This window comes from Ailuropoda melanoleuca, chromosome 19 (assembly GCF_002007445.2).
Source record: "Ailuropoda melanoleuca isolate Jingjing chromosome 19, ASM200744v2, whole genome shotgun sequence".
Taxonomy (NCBI): Eukaryota; Metazoa; Chordata; class Mammalia; order Carnivora; family Ursidae; genus Ailuropoda; species Ailuropoda melanoleuca.
In genome coordinates this window covers 33,288,176-33,307,525 of record NC_048236.1, presented here as the reverse complement: position 1 = coordinate 33,307,525, position 19,350 = coordinate 33,288,176, and the positions used below count along the sequence as shown (strand labels likewise).

General features: G+C 38.5%; 1 protein-coding gene across 8 annotated transcripts in view; it reads left to right on the top strand.

Annotated features, from left to right (window-relative positions):
- Positions 1-19,350, top strand: part of UBE3D (ubiquitin protein ligase E3D) — a 150,883-nt gene that overhangs the window by 93,203 nt on the left and 38,330 nt on the right. Inside the window, exons 10-11 of one of the 8 annotated variants that reach the window (XR_004622040.1) lie at positions 4,777-5,335; positions 5,537-5,556. The exons of 5 other annotated variants lie outside the window; for them this stretch is intronic. Coding sequence is in view for 2 of the 3 variants with exons in the window: in XM_034647913.1 (XP_034503804.1) it covers positions 19,205-19,267 (63 nt within the window). In the remaining variant the exon portion in view is untranslated. Of the gene's footprint in view, positions 1-4,776; positions 8,797-19,204; positions 19,338-19,350 lie in introns of those variants that run through there. 2 more of the 8 variants (XM_034647913.1, XM_034647914.1) reach the window with 2 other exon arrangements.

Below are 19,350 nucleotides of genomic sequence, written 5' to 3'. Positions count from 1 at the left end.
GGGGCACCTGGGTGGCTTAGTTGGTTAAGTGTCTGCCTTTGGCTCAGGTCATGATCTCGGGGTCCTGGGATTGAGCCCCACATCAGGCTCCCTGCTCATCAGGGAACCTGTTTCTCCCTCTCCGTCTGCTATTCGCCTTGCTCTGCGCACTCTCTCTCTCTCTCTGTGTGTCAAATAAATAAAATCTTTAAAAGAAAGAAATTAAGGAAACAATCCCATTTCCAGTTGTATCAAAAAGAATAAAATAACTAGGAGTAAATTTAGGTGAGATAAAAGACCTATACCCTGAAAGCTGTAAGATATTAATGAAAGTAACTGAAAAAGACACAAATAAATGGGTAGCTATTCTGTGCTCACAGATTAGAAGAATTGATATTGTTAAAATGTCCACACCACCTAGTGCAACTTAAGGATTCAGTGCAATCCTTGTCAAAATTCCAGTGGCATTTTTCACAGAACTACACAAAGAATTCTTAAATGTGTGTGCAACCACAAAAGACCCCAAATGGCCAAAGCAATCTTGACAAAGAACAAAGCTGGAAATACGCTTCCTAAGTTTATACTATATTACAAAGCTATAGTAATCGAAACAGTATGGTATTGGCATAAAAACAGGCACATACACCAGTGGAACAGATTAGAGAGCCCAGAAATAAACCCATGTATATATGGTCAATTAATTTATGTCAGAGGAGCCAAGAATATACAATGGGGAAAGGACAATCTCTTCAATGAATGGTGTTGGGAAAACTGGACAGCCATAGGCAAAAGAATGAAATTGGACCATCTCAAAAATTAACACAAAATGGATTAAAGCCTTGAAGGTAAGACCAGAAACCATAAAACTCCTAGAAGAAAACATAGGAGGTAAGTTCCTTGACAATGGTCTTGGTGATGATTTTTTTAATCTGACACCAAAACGAAAAATAAACAAAGGACTACATCAAACTGAAAAGCTGCTGTACAATAAAGGAAATCATCAACAAAATGAAAAGGCGACCTACTGAATGGGAAAAAATATTTGCAAATCATAGATCTGGAAAGGGGTTAGTATCCAAAATATATATTAAAAAAAAAAAAACTCATACAACTCAGCAGCAAAAACATCAAACACTTCAATTAAGAAATGGGCAAAAGATCTGAACAGACATTTTTCCACTTAAGATGGCCAACATGCACATGAAAGGATGCTCAGCATCACTGGTCATCAGAGAAATGCAGATCAAAACCACAGTGAGTTATCATCACACCTCTTAGGATGGCTGTCATCAAAAATATAGGAAAGAACAAGCATTGGCAAGGATGTGGAAGGAAAGGAACCCTTGTGCGCTGTTGGTGAGAATGTATATTGGTGCAGCCACTATGGAAAACAGAAACCTGTTGGCCAAAAAATTAAAAAAATAAAACTACCATATGATCCAGCAATTCCACTACTGGGTGTTTATCCAAAGAAAAATGAAAACACTAACTGGAAAAGATCTAGGCATCCCCATGTTCGTTGCAGCATTATTTACAATAGCCAAGATATGGAACCAAACTAAGGGTCCATCTATGGATGAATGGATAAAGAGGTTGTGGGGCATATATATGCAATTCAACCATAAAAAAGAATAAAACCTTGCCATTTGTGACAACATGGATGGACCTAGAGGAGATTATGCTAAGTGAAATAAGTCAGAAAAAGACAAATACCGTATGATCTCATTTACATGTGGATTCTAAAGAAACAAAACCAAAGAAACCCGAGTTCATGGGTATGGAGAGGACAAAATGGGTAAAGGTAGAAAGTTCCATTTATAAAATAAATAAGTCCTGAAGGTATAATATGCAGCATGGTGACTATAGTTAATAATACTATATTGCATATTTTAAAGTTGCTAACAGGTTAGATCTTAAAAGTTCTCATTATAAGAAAAACAAGTTTTTGTAACTGGGATGGTGCTGGATGTTAACTAGACTTATTGTGATGATCCTTTTGTGCTGTATATACATATGAAACCGTTGTACACCTGAAATGAATATAATGTTACATGTTAATTATACCTCAAAAATATTTTTTAAATAACTGCTCCAGTCTAATTTGCATTCATATTCTCCTGGTAAGCTGTGATACTATGTTTGATTTTCTTCCTCATACTAATTTCATACTTTGGCCCTGGTGTACCTGTTTTATTTCTCAGTACTTGACTATCAGCTTCAATCCTGAGCTCTCGAAGGGACCTCTGAAAACACCTTCTCAGTTTGTAAGAGAGGAAACTGAGATTCAGAGAGATGGAGTGAGTTGGCCAGGGAATACCCACCGTGTTATTCACAGGGCTGGACTCACCAGGCTTGTGCCCTGGTAATTCCATCTGCTACCCAAGAACCGTACTTGCTGAAATCCTGGAAGGTAGAGGGGTGTGAGCTGTAGATGGAGGCAGGTTGTATCTACCTTGAAATGTCCACACACACCCCTTATTTTGCAGGAACTTGTAATTACTTATTTACTACCCTGAGCCAGAAATGATTTAAAGTTCTGTATATCAATCCATGTTTCTTTTAAGTTTTGCTCATTGGATCGAACATTGAATAACATAAAGGTTTGTATATGCCCACAAACATTTATGGAGGGAGATACAAGAAACTTAATAGTGTTATCTTTGGGGGGCAAGGCTGGAAGACATTTACTATTTATGTCACTTTCCATGTACTGTTTGAAACGTTTGTGTGATGGGTGAATGGGGATCAAGAGAGATGACTCTGACTTGGAGGATATTACAGCACATGAGGGAGATAGAATAATCATCCATGTGTGATATAAATTGAGAATAATTTTATTGCAAAGTAGCCTCAACTCAAGTCTTAAGGAGATTAAGGAAGAAGACGAATTTAAACTAGGTGTAGGGGAATTGAGAGGAGGCGCATTCTGTTTTGTCCCTGTGACAGAGGAGGTCTTAATCCCTCAATGGATCTCAGCTCAGGCTCACATCAGCACCTGGGCACAAAAGCCCTGCGTGCTCTCAGTGATGTTAGTGTCCTCTCGTAGCAGCTCAACCACAGGAGCTCTGTGCCTGACTCTTACTCCCTACTCCTGATTATACTTCATCTGGTTTCAGCCTGGTTGCTGAATATTATTAATCAGGAGCACAGACACTTTCCCAGTTCCCAAAGTTTAGAGAAACTTGGCACAAGTTCACGAACGGTGTCTGCTACAGCACTGCAGTCCTTGCTGCTGCCTCTGGAAAGAAGCAATCTTCTCAGGAGCATACCAGGAACTGACTTCCTTATGCAGGTCTTCACTGTAAGAGAAAGGATCAGTGAAGAAGGGGAGGGTGTCTGTCAGGATTAGAAAGAGATGCTCTGCTTTTTCATCTTTGTAACACCTACTTAATCATTTATTACAATGACAAGGAGTGGGGCTGCTAATTTTGCCCATATTTGGGATTTACTTTTTTCAATTGGAAATTCACTGTAATGCACATCTTTTAAGGTGCTGTATTGGCAAGAGCTGTAAAATAGTAGAATGACACTTGTTAAAGATACCATCTTTACATTTCCAATTCTCTTACTTTCGAGACCCAGTTAGTGACTGTGAGCACTGCTGCTTTTCTTGTAAAAATGTTATTTTAGGTTTCCAGGGATTCACATGGCATTCCTGCTTGAGCTGTTATCACTGCCAAATCCCAAAAGGAAAAGTTTATCTTATTAATTAGAGCTATTAACATGTATGAAATTCTAACTTCTTAAATTACAGTGTAACATTTCTTTCAGGCCAATAGGGATATCATTTGGTGGATTTGTTGTAATTTTAACTTGTACCGTGTTACCATACCTTAATATCCGTAGTGTGATTATGAGCAAACAGAATGTAGGATTTGGTTGAGAAACACCGATGCATTGCGAAGCATGTCCTGTAGTTGTTGCGCCCCAAGAAGAAGGATGGGCTTACGTCACTCCCAGCTTAAAATTCTTCCATGAACTTCCTATTGCGATGAGAATGAAATCCAAACATCTTGTCTGAAACAAGACCTACCTTTGGCGCTCTTGGTGGACACCGAGTCAGGCCAGAGGCCCCAAAGGCCCCCAGCTGAGCATTGTTTTCCCAATTTTCTTGTGCTTCCGTTTCTTCTGCAGTTGGGTCTCACCCCTCTAGACGTGGAGTAACTAAGTGGTAACATGGCAGAGAGCTCCAAAGATGGAGCCATCTGGCTAAACTCTCTCTCTTCCCTAACTTATGGTTTGACTCCCAAGAGAATTCCCAGGAACAGTCTTCCTTGGAAACTTACACTCAGCTGAGAGATAAGGAGTGTTCCACCGCCTCGAGCCCTGAGCTGAGCACATCTTGTTTGTTCTTTCCCACACCTTACCTCATTAACTCCAGCTCCATCAGCGGCTCCAGGCCTTCCCAACTGTGCGGGTGGCATTTCTAAGGTCGTAGAGCCCCCAAATTAAAGCTTCTTTGTTTCCCCCAGGTAGATAGCTGTGTTCTACAATAATTGTAAATGTTTTCACAGACATTATCCATTTTTAAATCCTCACAACAGCAAACCCCATGTTAAAGGTACAGAAGGTAAGTAATCTAAACTAGTTTATGTAAGTCCTAATATGCAGGGCTCTGGTTTTTTTTTTTAATTCCTACCTAGGTTCTCTGATTCTGAGTCTGTTGTTTATTCCATCCCATGACAATTTCGTCAAAGAAAATGGCAATTTGTCCTTTTTCACAGTCCTGGGTTTTGTATTATCTTATTTTTACCATCTGGCAGCAACAGTTTTTCTTTTATTGATATCATCCTTTAGAGCCTTCACACGTGGGCACAATGTGAGTAACATTCTCAGGTATAACGGATCCTGGAAAAAAGGTGAGCTTCATCAGGTTACAGTTTTATGTGTATGCTGTGTAATTGAATTATATAGTGAAAATATGTAGAGAAGAAGAAACAGAAAAGCTTTATAGAGCTTATCTGTTACCATCTGATAATTAGGGTAAATCAGGGCTGTTTTCTCAGCTCTAGATGGATGTGAAATCATGCACTGTTCACTGGGGAAGGGTGCAGCAGAGGACGCACCTTGAGTAAGGGACCCGTATACTACTTAGAGAAGAAAATTCTCGCTTACGTTACTTGTATGTAGTTTGGTTTTTAACTTTAAGAAATCCACTGATAGTTGAATTTCATCATTTCCGTGATGTAAAAACGATATATTCAAGTTCTCAATTGTTCAGAAATTAATAATTTTACAAATAATTCTCCCATCCATCTGCTTTTTCACTGCCTGCTGAGACCTCTGTCATGAGAGAAGAGGGGAGGAAAATAACACATGGAAATTTGGTTTAATTGGCCATTTGTTGGAATCGCAGGTAAAAAGTTTTGATGATACAGTACTTCGAAGGAAGTTGTGGTTTAATTTAAAATGCTTTTTTAAAAAAAATAATCTATAGGGGCTTCAAGAAATCGTTAGGCAGAGGCCTGAGAGCTTTACAGACAAGTAGTAACAAAGGGCTACAGAGAAGAGAAAGTGAGGTTTCTATCTCTACACCATTTTTTTCATCTACTTTCAGGTACCGCACAAAACAAATGGCCTTATCTGTCTCTTGCGTGCCATGTTCATCTCTGGGTAAATAATAGCCATTATTACCTTTTAAAGTAACATTTTACAAATTGATTATGAAAAGTTTATCACTTTGATGATAAAAATTGGAAAATACAGAAAAATGTAAAAAATATTGAAATCTCTGGGAATAACCATTATCAGCATTGTAGGGTAATTCTTGTTGGTATTTTTATGTGTACTTTGAAAACGCATGTGCCAATGTACATACACAAATACAAATATATTTTAGTATAAAACTGGCCTCGTTGGAAATGCTGGGGATGAGATAATGGCAGTATTCTCCTCTTTCCTTTGCTTCATCTTCTGGCATGAAGACAGTCTTCCCGGAGACTGCTAACGGGCCTTGGGGTACTTTTATATAAGGTCCTGTTATTAGGTGAGCGAGGATAAGGTGGGAGGCTGTAAGCCATCGTAGACGGCCGGGGTTGCAGCGGACGTAACAGGAGGTGGATAGACCTTCGTCAAGATGGGCAGGCACTTGCTACAATTTGTGCTCAGCTCTCGTGGTAATCCTTGTATGCCTCCCAAAGAACTGAGGGAGTGGTGTTGGCACCCTCAAGTCCTGAGAAGTGTCAGCCTTCTTTCTTTCCTGCTAGTCCTTTGTCCTCAGTGGGCAGAGATAATCAGGAGTTGGGTGCTGCTCATTACATTCGGGGAACCCGGTCTCGAAGTAGTGATGACCGCTCTATTTTCAATCTCTCCTCAAAACAGATTTCTGAGAATTGCCTCAGCAATTTGGGTGTGAAAAGGATGTTGCCTTCTCCATCCCTTTTGGCCCTGCAGGGCATTCTTGGTTTGGGAAAGTGAGCAGGTATGCTTAGTTTAATACAGTTCTCTAGTGTGGATTCTGCCTTCCTCTGCCTGACCGCCATGCTGCCCCACTCTAGAGAGAGCTTGGAGGACCGGGCCAGGCGGAGAGCCAGCCAGAGGCTGCTCGCCCTGCCCACGATCCCTGCCACGTTCCCCACTCCTCAGGAATTTCTGTCCCTATCAAAGAGTTAGGGTTGTAGGCAGAGCAGGGTAGTTCCCAGGCCGTCCGTGGCACTGGCCTATACTCTGAGGAGCTGCTGCTTGACAGGGGAGCTTGACTGGGCTGGGGGTGCTCTGCATTTGGCCTCACTGCGAAAAGCGGGAATTGAGGTTTGCCCCAGAAAGTCAATAATAGTATCTCTTGTTTTGCTTGTTTTTAATGCTTTAACTTTTTCCTCCCCTAACTTTAAAGGAAATGCATACTCAGGGCAGAAAATGTGGTATGGTTTTCATTAACGAAATGATACGCATTTGCACTTCTGGCATAAAAAGATAGACGCTTAAAATTAAACCGACTACTTCTTCAGCCCAGTTCAGTCCACCTGTCCTTCCTGACATGGGAGGGAGAGAAGGCCTGGTTGCAAGGCCTTGCAGGCTGTAAGCAACCTTTGTGATTTGAGGGCTCTCACTGTCTCTGCACCTCTGACTCTGAAATGGGTGTGGGGAGGCCCGGAAGACGAAGAGGGTCTGTCTAGTTCTGTGATGATGGGATTATGGCTAGTGTTGATTCTTACATGTCAGTATCCATGGGAAGCTTGTTTGAAGTTCAGGTTTCCCTGGAGGAGAGCCCAGGAATCTGCATGCTAACAAACATCCAAAGTGTTTCTAACAAAGGTTTTCCAGAACCAAGGCAAAAACACACTTACATGATAATAGAATATACTCCCAGTAATTGTTAAGGAAAAAAGCCTTTAAATATGATGAAAACCTGGTCACTAGCTCAAATAGGTTAATTATTTTCCTCTTGTCTTCACTTTTCATTATTAATCTGCACTTAACACAATCCCTGACTATGGAGGTAAAGTGAATCCTTGTCATGAAGCTTGTATATTTTCGTTCCCCTTTTTTCTTCTACCGTGACCTCTCCCTTTTAAACTCAGGTGCTGTGTGGACTCCTGGGGTTAGTCACCTCTGTAAATCATCTCGCTGCCATTCAGGATGAACACCTAGCATTGCGGTGTCTCCCAGCCTGAGTTTCTTCCTTCCCTCGGGGATGTGCAACCTCTGGAGTCCTTCTCTCCCTGTCATGACAAGTCTGGTCTGTCAGGACAGTCGCTCACCCTGAGGTAGGACACTCAAGGTGTCGTGTAGTCTTAGATCTGCCACCAACTGGACTTGTGACGCTGGTCTAGTTAGGTAACCTGTATGGGTCCTGGTTTTTTTATCTGTACATTGAGGAGATTGGATTAGATTAAAATGTTCCTTTTCAAGTAGATGCACACAGAGTCATTTTGTCTGTTCCCAGCTGTTCCTAATTTATTCACCAAGGCTGAATAATATAACTTTATTCCTTAAAGGGATTGGTTTCTCCTGAATATCCTAAAAGTGTTTAACTGAAGAAAAGCATAGATAAGCCACATTATGTAGTTTGTTTTTTCTCTCCAAGAGAATGGAGTCCATGTCACAAGACCTTCCTAACAGCCCCCAAAGAAGGGTCAGGAATGGTGAGACTAGAGTGCTTGCCTGGCCTTTGGCTCTTCCTGCCTGAGAAACCCAGGTCACTCCTTCATGGGAAGACCCCTGGCGATGGGCTCTCTGTCAGAGAAAAGGAAGGGGAAGAAAGCTGGGATATTCTCTGGACAGCCCTTACACCGTCCCTCAGTCTGGTTCCACTTTGGGGTTCACTTCCTCTGTCTCACTCTGGATCCTGGCCCACACTGAAACATTTGTGACTTAAGAATTTTCCAGCGCTTTTGTATTTGCATTTATTTGTAACTATGGTTGTTCCAAGAAAGTTTTCTAAAATATGAACCTTTCCCCTTGCCTGGGGCTATTAAGGAGAGACTTGGTTCTTTCTCACACACTTAGCACAGCTGTGGTTCATTCAGGTGGCTTCATGATGGCGGGTCTTGCTTCCTTGAAATCCCTTTAAAGGTAAAGACCAGCATGTTGCTTCTTACTAGGTTAGAAGCTGGGAATGATGGTTGCAGAGGATTGATTATGTTGGAATGGCAGGGAAGGTATGTCTAGCTTCCGCTGGGGCTTCATGCGGTCAGTATCTGCAGTTGGCGTCCAACAATGTAAGGCAGTTGGATTAATCTGTAGCATACAAAAGGGTTCTGGTGCATTGTCCGAAGCTGTAATAAAGGAACACAAACTAAACTGGAGTAAAGAATTAGTTGAGGGGCGCCTGGGTGACTCACTTGGTTAAACGTGTGACTCTTGATTTCAGCTTAGGTCATGATCTCAGGGTTGTGAGATCGAGCCCCGTGTTGGGCTCCATGCTGGGCATAGAGCCTGCTTTAGATTCAATCTCTCCCTCTCCCACTACCCCTCACCCCTCCTAAAAAAAAAAAAAAAAAAGCTGAGTAATGTTTAGGTGCTGTGCCGTTTCTTGTCTCTTTAGAACTGTACATACGTAGTTCTTTATAAATAACTACAGTTGTCCATACTTCCGATGTTTCTGACTCTCTTCCTTCTGGTTTTATTGTTTTCTTCTCATTTAACTTCAGCTTGGGTATCATTTGTAAAGGAAATAAACATTTGAGTCATTGTCCATTTGAACTGTCAGCTGCTTTTCAGCAAGTCTTGGTAATATACTAATATTTTTAGCAGAAATCAGAGCACTGCAAACAGAAGACATGGTTCTTGATATTACTGTAAATAGATGTGTTAGGTCTGCTTACACGATTGTAATTTTTAATATAGTGGAAATTATGTATACCATTTTTGTATATGTGAGTATGATGAGAGGAGTATGCATTTTTTGGTTGTCATACTCTTCTTTTTTCTTATTCTCTGTTATCTTGATTTTTTTCATCCTTTTTAAAAAAAATTCTCTGCTGTCTTGGAAGCGATAGTGTGCAAGTTTTTTTTGTAGTGGTTGCTCTTAAAATTTTAAAATATATAGAATAGAAAATTTTCTAGCAAAAACAAAATTGTTCAATATCTTTACCTTTTTCAGACAGGCAAGAATTTTATCAATATTTTATCTATTTTTTATTATTGATGTATAGTTGACATACAATGTTACTATGTTAGCTCCAGGTATACAACGTAGTGATTCAACAATTCTATACATTACTCAGTGCTCATTACAGTTAAGTGTAGGCACCATACAAGGTTATTACAATATTATTGACTATGTTCCTTATGCTGTACTTTTCATCCCTGTAACTTATTTATTTTATAACTGGAAGTTTGTTCCTCTTAATCACCTTTACCTCTTTTGCCCATTCCCCCAACAACCATCTCCCCTCTGGCAACTATCAGTTTGTTCTCTGACTTTTAAAAGTCTGTTTTTTGTTTGTTTGTTCGTTTCTTTTGGTTTTTTTTGGATTCCACATATAAGTGAAATCATAGTATTTGTTTTTCTCTGTCTGACTTATTTCACTTAAAATAATCCCCTCTATTCCATCCAGGTTGTTGCAAATGGCAAAATCTCATTCTTTTTTATGGCTGAGTAATATCCCATTATATATATATATATATATATATATATACCACAGCTCCTTTATCCATTATCTATTGGTCACTTGGGTTGATTTCACATCTTAGCTATTGTAAATAATACTATAATAAATGTAGGGGTGCATACATCTTTTCTTATTAGTGTTTTTGTTTTCTTTCAGTGAATACCTAGTAGTGGAATTACTGGATCATATGGTATTTCCATTTTTAATTTTTTGAAGAATCTTCATACTTTTTTCACAGTGGTTGCACTAATTTACATTCCCACCAATAGTGCAGGAGAGTTCCCTTTTCTCTATATCCTTGCCAATACTTATTATTTCTTGTCTTTTTGATATTAGCTATTCTAACTGGTATAAGGTAATGTGTCCCTATGGTTTTGATTTGCATTTTTCTGATGATTAGTGACATTGAACCTCTTTTCATTTGTCTCTTGGCCATCTGTATGTCTTTGGAAAAATGTCTAATTTAGATCCTTGGCACACTTTTTAAATGGGTTGTTTGGTTTTTTGAGTTCTGTAAGTTTTTTTTTTTAATATATTATGGATATTAACTCCTTATTGGATATATGTTTACAAATACCTTCTCCCATTCAGTAGGCTGCCTTTTTATTTTGTTGGCAGTTTCGTTTGCTGTGCAAAAGCTTTTGATTTTGATGTAGTCCCAGGGGTTTATTTTCATGTTTTTTTCTCTTACTTGGGGAGATGTATCCATAAATACACTGCCAAGATTATGTCTAAGAGATTACTGCCTATGTGTTCTTTTAGGAGTTTTATGGTTTCAGGTCTCACATTTAGGTCTTTAATACATTTTGAGTTTATTTTTTAAAAGTCATAAGTATTCCAGTTTCATTCTTTTGCATGTAGCTGTCTGCTTTTTCCAACTCCATTTTTTCACTGTATATTTTTGCCTTGTTTGTCGTAGATTAATTGACCATTTATGCATGGGTTTATTTCTGGTCTTTCTATCCAAATAGGATATGAGTCTGAGCTCTATGAGTCTGTTTTTGTGCCATTACCATACTACTTTGATTGTTATAGCTTTGTAGTATAGCTTGAGATCTGGGGGTATGATACCTCAGGCTTTATTCTTTCTCAAGATTGCTAAGATTGCTTTGGCTATTTGAAGTCTTTTGTGGTTCCATACAAATTTTAGGTTATTTATTTTAGTTCTATGAAAAATGCTATGGGTATTTGATAGGGGTTGCTTTGAATCTTTAGATTGGTTTGGGTAGTATGGACATTTTAATAGTATTAATTCTTCCCATCCATGAGCATGGAATGTGTTTCCATTTGTGCCATTTTCAGTTTTTTTTCGTATAGCCTTCTAATTCTCAGAGAATAGGTCTTTCACCTTCTTGGTTAAATTTACCCCTAGGTATTGTAATCTTTTTGGTGCAGTTGTAAATGGGATTGTTTTCTTAATTTCTCCTTCTGCTATTTCATTATTAGTGTAGACAAATGCTACAGATTTCTGCACATTGATTTTGTATCCTGTGACTTTACAGAATTCATTTATTAGCTCTAGTAGTTTTTTGGTGGAGTCTTTGGAGTTTTCTCTGTATAGTATCATGTCTTCTACAAATGGTAAAAATTTTACTTCTTCCCTACCAATATGGATGCCCCCCCCCCTTTTTCCTTATCCAGCTGCTCTGGCTAGGACTTCCAGTAATTTGTTGAATAAAAGGAACAACATCCTTGTCTTGTTCCTGATCTTAGAGAAAAAGCTGTCAGCTTTCCCCCATTGAGTATGTTGTTACCTGTGGGGTTTTCATATATGGCCTTTCTTATGTTAAAGTATGTTCCCTGGGCCTACTTTGTTGAGAGTTTTTATCATGAATGGATGCTGTATTTTGTCAAATGCTTTTCTGCATCTTTTGAGATAATTGCATGATTTTTTATCCTTCCTCTTGTTAATGTGATATGTCACATTGATTTATGAATATTGAACCACCTTTGCATCCCTGGAATAAATCTCACTTGGTTAGGTGACTGATCCTTTTAATGTATGTAGAATTTGGTTTGCTAATATTTTGTTGAGAGTTTTTGCACCTGTGTTCATCAGGGATGTTTACCTATAGTTCTCTTTTTCTGTAGTGTCATTGTCTGGTTTTGGTATCAGTGTCGTGCTAGCCTTGTGGAATGAATTTGAAAACTTTCCTCCCTTTTCTATTTTTTGGAATAATTTGAGAATAGGTATTAATTCTTATTCAAATTTTTGGTAGAATTCATCTGTGAGGCTGTCTGTCCTGGACCCTTTTTTGGTGGGAGATTTTTGATTACCAGTTCAATTTTGGTGTTAGTAATTTGTGTGTTCACATTTTCTATTTCTTCTTGATTCAGTTTTGGAAGGTTGTATGTTTATAGATTTTACACATTTTTTTCTAGGTTGTTTGGGTTCTTGGCATATAATTTTTCATTGTATTCTCTTGTAATGCTTTGTGTTTTTGTGGTTTCAATTGTTATTTCTACCCATTTATTTCTGATTTTATTTATATGAGTTCTCTCGTTTTTTCTTGATGAATCTAGTAAAGGCTTATCAATTTTGTTTATCTTTTCAAAGAACCAGCTTTTGTTTTCATTGATCTTTTCTGTTGTTATTTTCATCTCTATTACATTTATTTCCATTCTGATCTTTATTATTTCCTTCCTTCTACTGACTTTGGACTTTGGTCAATCTTCTTTATATTGTGAGTGGTATTATGCTTGATGACATCATAGAGTTCCCCTAACCTCTTCTCAATTTTTATTATTTTTTCTTTTTACTGTGCAGCTTAGTTTCTTTCCATCACCCTGTCTTCTGGATCATCGATTCATTCTCCTGCATCCTGTACTGTGCTGTTGATTCCCTCTAGAGTATTTTTCATTTTAGGTATTGTGTTCATCAGCTCTGTTTCTTTTTTATATTTTTTTATCTCTTTGTTGATGTTCTAAGTTCATCTATTCTTTTCTCAAGTCCAGTGAGTATTTTTATGACAATTACTTTGAATTCTTCATCAGGTATATTGCTCATCTCCATTTCATTTAGCTCTTTTTCTGTGATTTTGGTCTTGTTCTTTCATTTGGGACATATTCCTCTGTCTCTGTATTTTGTCTAACTCTGCGTTTGTTTCTGTATATTGGGTGAGCAAGCTACTTCTCCTGGTTTTGAAAGTAGTGTCCTTGTATAGTAGAGGTCCTCTGGAAGAAGTCCTCTAGTGCAGTCCCCCCTGGTCACCAGAACCAGATGTTGCAGTGGTATTCCCTTTGTGGGCTGTGTCTGCCCTCCTGTTGTGGTAGAGCTGCAGTTGCCTTCAGCCCAGTGGTCTGCAATAAACTGATTCACCTGCTATGGGCACACTAGGCGTGGTTTACCCCTACACTGTTGAGAGGCTGGGCTGTGACAGCAAGGGCTCATTGGTGGGTGGGGCCATTACTCAGCCTGGCTATTAGCCTCTCTGCCACAGCTGCAGTACACAGGAAGGGCTTACTCACTGTACAGGAAGCTGAGAGGCCTGCATGGCTGCTGGAACCGTGGGCACAGTGGTGTGTAAGGTTATTTCCCCTGCCTTCCAGGGGCACAAGTCACTTTGGAGGGGTCTGCTAGGGACCACAGTGTGGGGCATTTGGTGCTTGCAAGGTAGATAGTGTTAGAACTGGCTTCTGCAAACATCTGGCTATGTAGGCTGGGGGAGAGCAAGAGAAATGGCATGTGCCTAGAGAAACCTCCTGTAGGTCCCTGCCCCTCCTGTATGGATGTAAGATTAGTCTGTAAATCTCATTCACCTATATCCCAGGCACTTTTCAAACTGCTGCTTCTCTGCTGTGTCTCAGGCCAAGTTATTTAGCATGAGGTCTCTAAGGGTGGGGACTCAATTTCATTTCACCCACTAGCTGTCCTGGAGCTAAGCCCCACTAATTTTCAAAGCCAGATGGTACGGGGATTCATCTTCCCAGTGTAGACCCCCAGGGTGGGGGTGACCAGTGTGGATCAGATCTCCACTTCTCTGTTTGTGATGTCCCTCCAGATTCTGGGTAGTCATCCAGGGGTTTGGTTCCCGACTGTGTCTCTGCCCATCATACCCTTTTCTCTGTGGCCTTCTCTCTGTGACTAGGTGTGGAAGGTCTTTTCTGCCAGTCTTCATTTTCAGAGTTAGTTGTAGCAGATGTACTTGCCTTGGTCTATGCATGGCACGGGGTGAGCTCAGGATCCTCCTCCTCTGTGTCTTCCCCAACATGTTCCTTAATTCTGTTAAACACATTTTCCCCTCACCCCACATCTTCCCCATTATTGTCTACTGTTTTTGTTTATTTTGCTTAAAAACAAATAAATTAGTTATTAAATATTTTAATGTTCATTGCATACATACATATCAGTTGTTATGCTCTTTGTTTTTCTCTTGCCTCCCATATCCTTTAGTACTCCTTTCCCTGACAGCCTATGAATAGCATACTCTTTTAGTCTTTCTATGTCTAAAATGTCTTTATTTTGTTCACAGTCTTGAATGATGACTAAGCTAGGTATAGAATTCTGTACCTCTTTTCAATTTGAAGATCTATCACCATTGCCTTCTATTTCTGTTGATAAGACAGCTGTTGTAAAATTATTTGCTGTTCCTCTGAAGATAATCCATCCTTTTTTCCCTACCAGTCTGTAAGATTTTATCTTTGTGCTTGATGTGCTGTAGTTTTATAGTGATGTCCAGGTGTGGATTTTAAAAAATTTTTTCTACTTAATACTCTGAGACCACTTCATCTGAGGACTCCTGTCTTTAATTAGTCCTGGAAAGTTGTTAACAGTTGTATAGTAAATCTCCATTATCCCTCCCCTCCCATTTCCTTCTTTTTACCTCCTGTGAGACATATATTGGAGTCTTTCAAGCTATTCTCCGTTGTCTCTTAAATGTTTTTTCATATATATATATATATATATATATATATCTGACTTCAAGATAAATCCCTCAGTACTGAGTTTTCCAATTCGCTCATTCTGGTGTTTATCCCCATTACTGAGTTTTCTTTCAATGAATATATATGTGTATATATATTTTTTTTCCCCAAGATACCAAGTTTGAAAAGTCTTTCTGAGAATTTGAAATCAGCATGCTTTTAAGTCTTTTTCATTTGTTCTGTTATTTTAATTTTGTCTGCAGCTGCTTAATCTTCTAGTTGTTAATTTTGTGACTAATTTAGTGTTCGATTTCTCATGTGTTTTAGAATTGTAGTGCTCATCATTGGCTTTCTATGACTTAACTCTGGTTTTCATGTCTATAGTAGAATAACTACCCTTCCTGTCTGAAAGCACTTTCTAAAGAATAAAGGTAATTTGTGGCTATTTTTATAATTAATGTAATTGGTATCACATTTTACCACTACTCTCTATCTTTGAAGTCAGATTTGTTGAGGATGGGTGGGTGGCCTGGTGAGGAAATGAAATATGTTAGGTCATGATAGAATTACACATCCCCAGATTTTTAGTTGTCTGCTAACTGTTGTCAGCAGTTCAGGTCACAAATTGCAGAGTAGTTTCTAGAAACAAATGGATTGTGGCTTTGTTTTTACTTTTAGAGCTGTGTGAAATGGAAAGGAAGTGGTGTTTAACGACAGTAGAGCTAGCTCAACCATTCGCTGTATTTTCAGTTTTTCTTGACTGTATTTCTTTTTTAACCCAGTAATAGTGTCTACGACGTACCTTGCTAGTTAGTGTTTAGGTGCTTTTAAAAATCCATTTAAACTAAATTTGCTCTGCATATACAAGGGTTTATTATAGTATGTCTTTAGTTAATTATTACTTTTATTTCATAATGTCGAGGGCTTGGAGAGTCTCACTGTGGATATGATGCTTTTTATCAGTTTTATAAACCACTTTGTTTGTGTGTCCCCCCCCCCCCAGAACAAAAACAAAAACAAAAGCTGTGCCTTGGCAGGTATTAAAGTCAGGGAGAAAGTCACAGCCTGAGTTTGACTCTGGATACACAAAATTAAATGTTTTCTTCTCATATTGCCACATTCTTGGCGACAGTCAGCTGGAGCCCTGCTTTTCTCCTTAAACTGGTCATTTTTTAAATTGCAAAATTTGCATCCTACTCTTTTCCCATCCTCAGGAGGGTCAAAAAATGTTCTATACATTTCCAGGTGGCAGAAAACAATGGTAGCTATTTAATAATCAGTCTCAAAAACTGAAAACAATATGAAACAACTTCCCAATCATGAAAGCTCTCCACGCATACTTGGAGACAGACAATGCCAAAAGTGCAAAATAACTGTAAGTAAGTAGGAAAAAAAATCACGTTCTGGTGTTCAGTTCCTTATACTTCCCTCCCACCTCCACTCTGCCATAGGCTTTTTGTGAGCAAAAGCAGAATAAGAAAAACTTCAAGGAAGGCAGAAGAGAGAGGCTAACAAAAGTGCTTAAGTGTGATTTTTGATGGCCCCTAGAAAAGGTAAATCCAGCCTGATTTTTAAAATGCTGGAAAATTGTCCGAGCAGATCAGAGCTTGGAGTATAGGGAAGAGATTTTAAAGTACATGTGATTTAAAGGGTCAGGTCATATAGGACCAGATATAACATTTTAAAAGACAGGCATAGTTTAAAGGGTAATAATTTAAAAGGGTAAGCATTACTTACGGAGTAGTCTTTCTTCTGGTGGAGGGGGAGAAAAAGGCAAAAAGAAAAGAAGTGCTTTTTAGAAATTACATGAAGGAGAAAAAAAGAAAAGTAGGTTGAACGTGGGGGTGGATTTAGGGTTCTGTAAGACAAAGAGAATCATATAATCAGAAGACTCACAGCTCCTTTCCCACCACCAAAACAAACCCACTGACAGAAAAACCCACTAAACTACCTGGGCTTTGCTAGGCTGACAGAAAGGGCTCCTTTCAAAATAGGTATTTAAAAAAAACACTCCAATATCATAAAAATGAGAAAAAGAAAGCCAGTAAAGAAATTTTGCCGAAAATCAGAAAACACAAAATCACAACCACCAATTCGGGAAAATCCTTCCCTGCAAAATGATTATGGAGCAAAAGTGTAAGTTCACACTCCAGACAGAATTAAGGACATCAAGCATTTGAGGATATGAAAAACAACTCTGAGTCAGAAATGCAAAATGGACAAAAACCAGGATAAATAAAAAACGAGTTGATTGAACTCAGGAAATGGAAAGAAGAAGACAAAATGGTCTCAGAAATTAAGCATAAATTTAAAAGTGCCCGATTGAAAATAGACTCTAATGAAAATTTAATAAGGGGCTTGAAGATAGACAGGAAAATAACCAGGAAAATGAAAACGACATAAAGAAAGAAGGAAATAAGGATCTGAAGGAGAAGCAGATTTTTACCTTTGCCCTCTTAGGTTTTTTTGTCTGGCTCTGAGAAACCTAAGACAGATTAACAGAAAGGCATACAAATTTATATAAGTTTTGCATGACACGGAAGTCCTCATAAGCAATGAGACCCAAAGAAATGACCAAACCCACATTCTTTCATAATAGGTTGAACAGAGAAGCAATTGGGAAAAACTATGTGAGGAGGTTAAAGGAAGGTAAGAATTATTTTAACAAGGTCTGTTTGCACAAAAAATTTTTTTTTGTCTCAGCTTCTGGTCCTTCATAAGAATGTTATTTTCCTTCTGGTTTAGGAAGGACAGCTTTTACCTGGGAATTTCATACCATGCTTTTAAGAAAAAGAAGGAAGGTCAATGTGTTTTTCTTTGATTTGCTGTTTTTCAAGTGCTTTAACTTGAAATAATTTTTATGTAAAAGTGACATATTTGGGATGCCTTATTCTGCCACCCTGCAGGTCCAAGAGAAATGGGAATGAAAGATAAGCAAAAAAGTCATTTAAAAATTTTTTTCAGAGTCCCAGGAACAAAACAATGATACTGAGCTAATATTTAAAACTATAATTTAAAAATAAATTACAGAAATAGAAAAAGACCTGAATCTACACATTGAGAAAATTCACTGGGTACTTGGGAAAATTAATGTAGACTGACCAAATCTGAGACATATCAGACTAAATTTTACTCTTAGATTTCAGGGATAAAGATAAAATACTCAAGTGCTCTAGGTCAAAAGATCAAATAACTTGCAAAGGCAAAATAATTAGACTAGCATGAAACTTAAAAATCTGCAAATGAAGACAATAGAGGGGACAACATTTATTATTTTTTTTAATTTTAATTAAATTAAATTAACATATAATTTGTTAATTGTATTATTTGTTTCAGGGGTACAGCTCTGTGATTCATCAGTCTTATACAATACCCAGTGCTCATTACAGCACGTACCTTCCACAGTGTCCATCACCCAGTTACCCCATCCCTCCACCCCTTCCCCAGCAACCCTCAGTTTGTTTCCTATGATTAAGAATCTCTTATGGTTTGTCTCCCCCTCTGTTTTCATCTTGTTTCATTTTTTCCTCTCTTCCCCTGTGATCCTCTGCTTGTTTCTTAAATTCCATATATCAGTGAGAGCATATGATAATTGTCTTTCTCTGACTTATTTCGCTGAGCATAATACCCTCTAGTTTCATCCATGTCATTGCAAATGGCAAGATTTCATTTTTTTGATGCTGCGCGTATTCCATTGTATATATATACCACCTCTTCTTTATTCGTCTGTCGATGGACATCTGGGCTCTTTCCATAGTTTGGATATTGTGGACATTGTTGCTATAAACACTGAGGTGCAGGTGCCCCTTCGGATCACTGCATTTGTATCTTTGAGGTAAATACCTAGTAGTGCAATTGCTGGGTCGTAAGGTAGCTTTATTTTCAACTTTCTGAGGAAACTCCGTACTGTTTTCCAGAGTGGCTGCCCCAGCTTGCATTCCCACCAACAGTGTAGGAGGGTTTGGGGGACAGCATTAAAAAAAAAAGAAAGAAAACAACAAAAATCCTCCATGAAAAAAACTGTGAATTAAGGATTTTATATCCAACAAGGCTCTCCTTCATCTATCAAGGTAATACTGAAACAGTTTTGACCATACAAAAATTAGGGAATCCTACATTTATCAGTCCTTCTTAAAGAATGTGCTAGAATAGGAGTCAGCAAATAGTCTTATCGGAAAATAGACGCAGTTGCTTATTTGCATGCCACCTGTGGCTGCTTTTCTGTTACATTGTGTCAGGGTTGATTAATTGCAATAAGGACCATATGGCCCATAAAACCTAAGTATTTACTTTCTGGTTTTTTACAGAAAAAGTGTGCTGACCTCTGTACTGGAGGATTCCCAACTAATGGCAGAGAAAACATAGCATAGGACTAGCATTGATCATGGCCTTTAAATACATAGAGATGTTCATATGAGAGTAGAACAGAGGTGGGCCTGATGGTAGAAGAGTA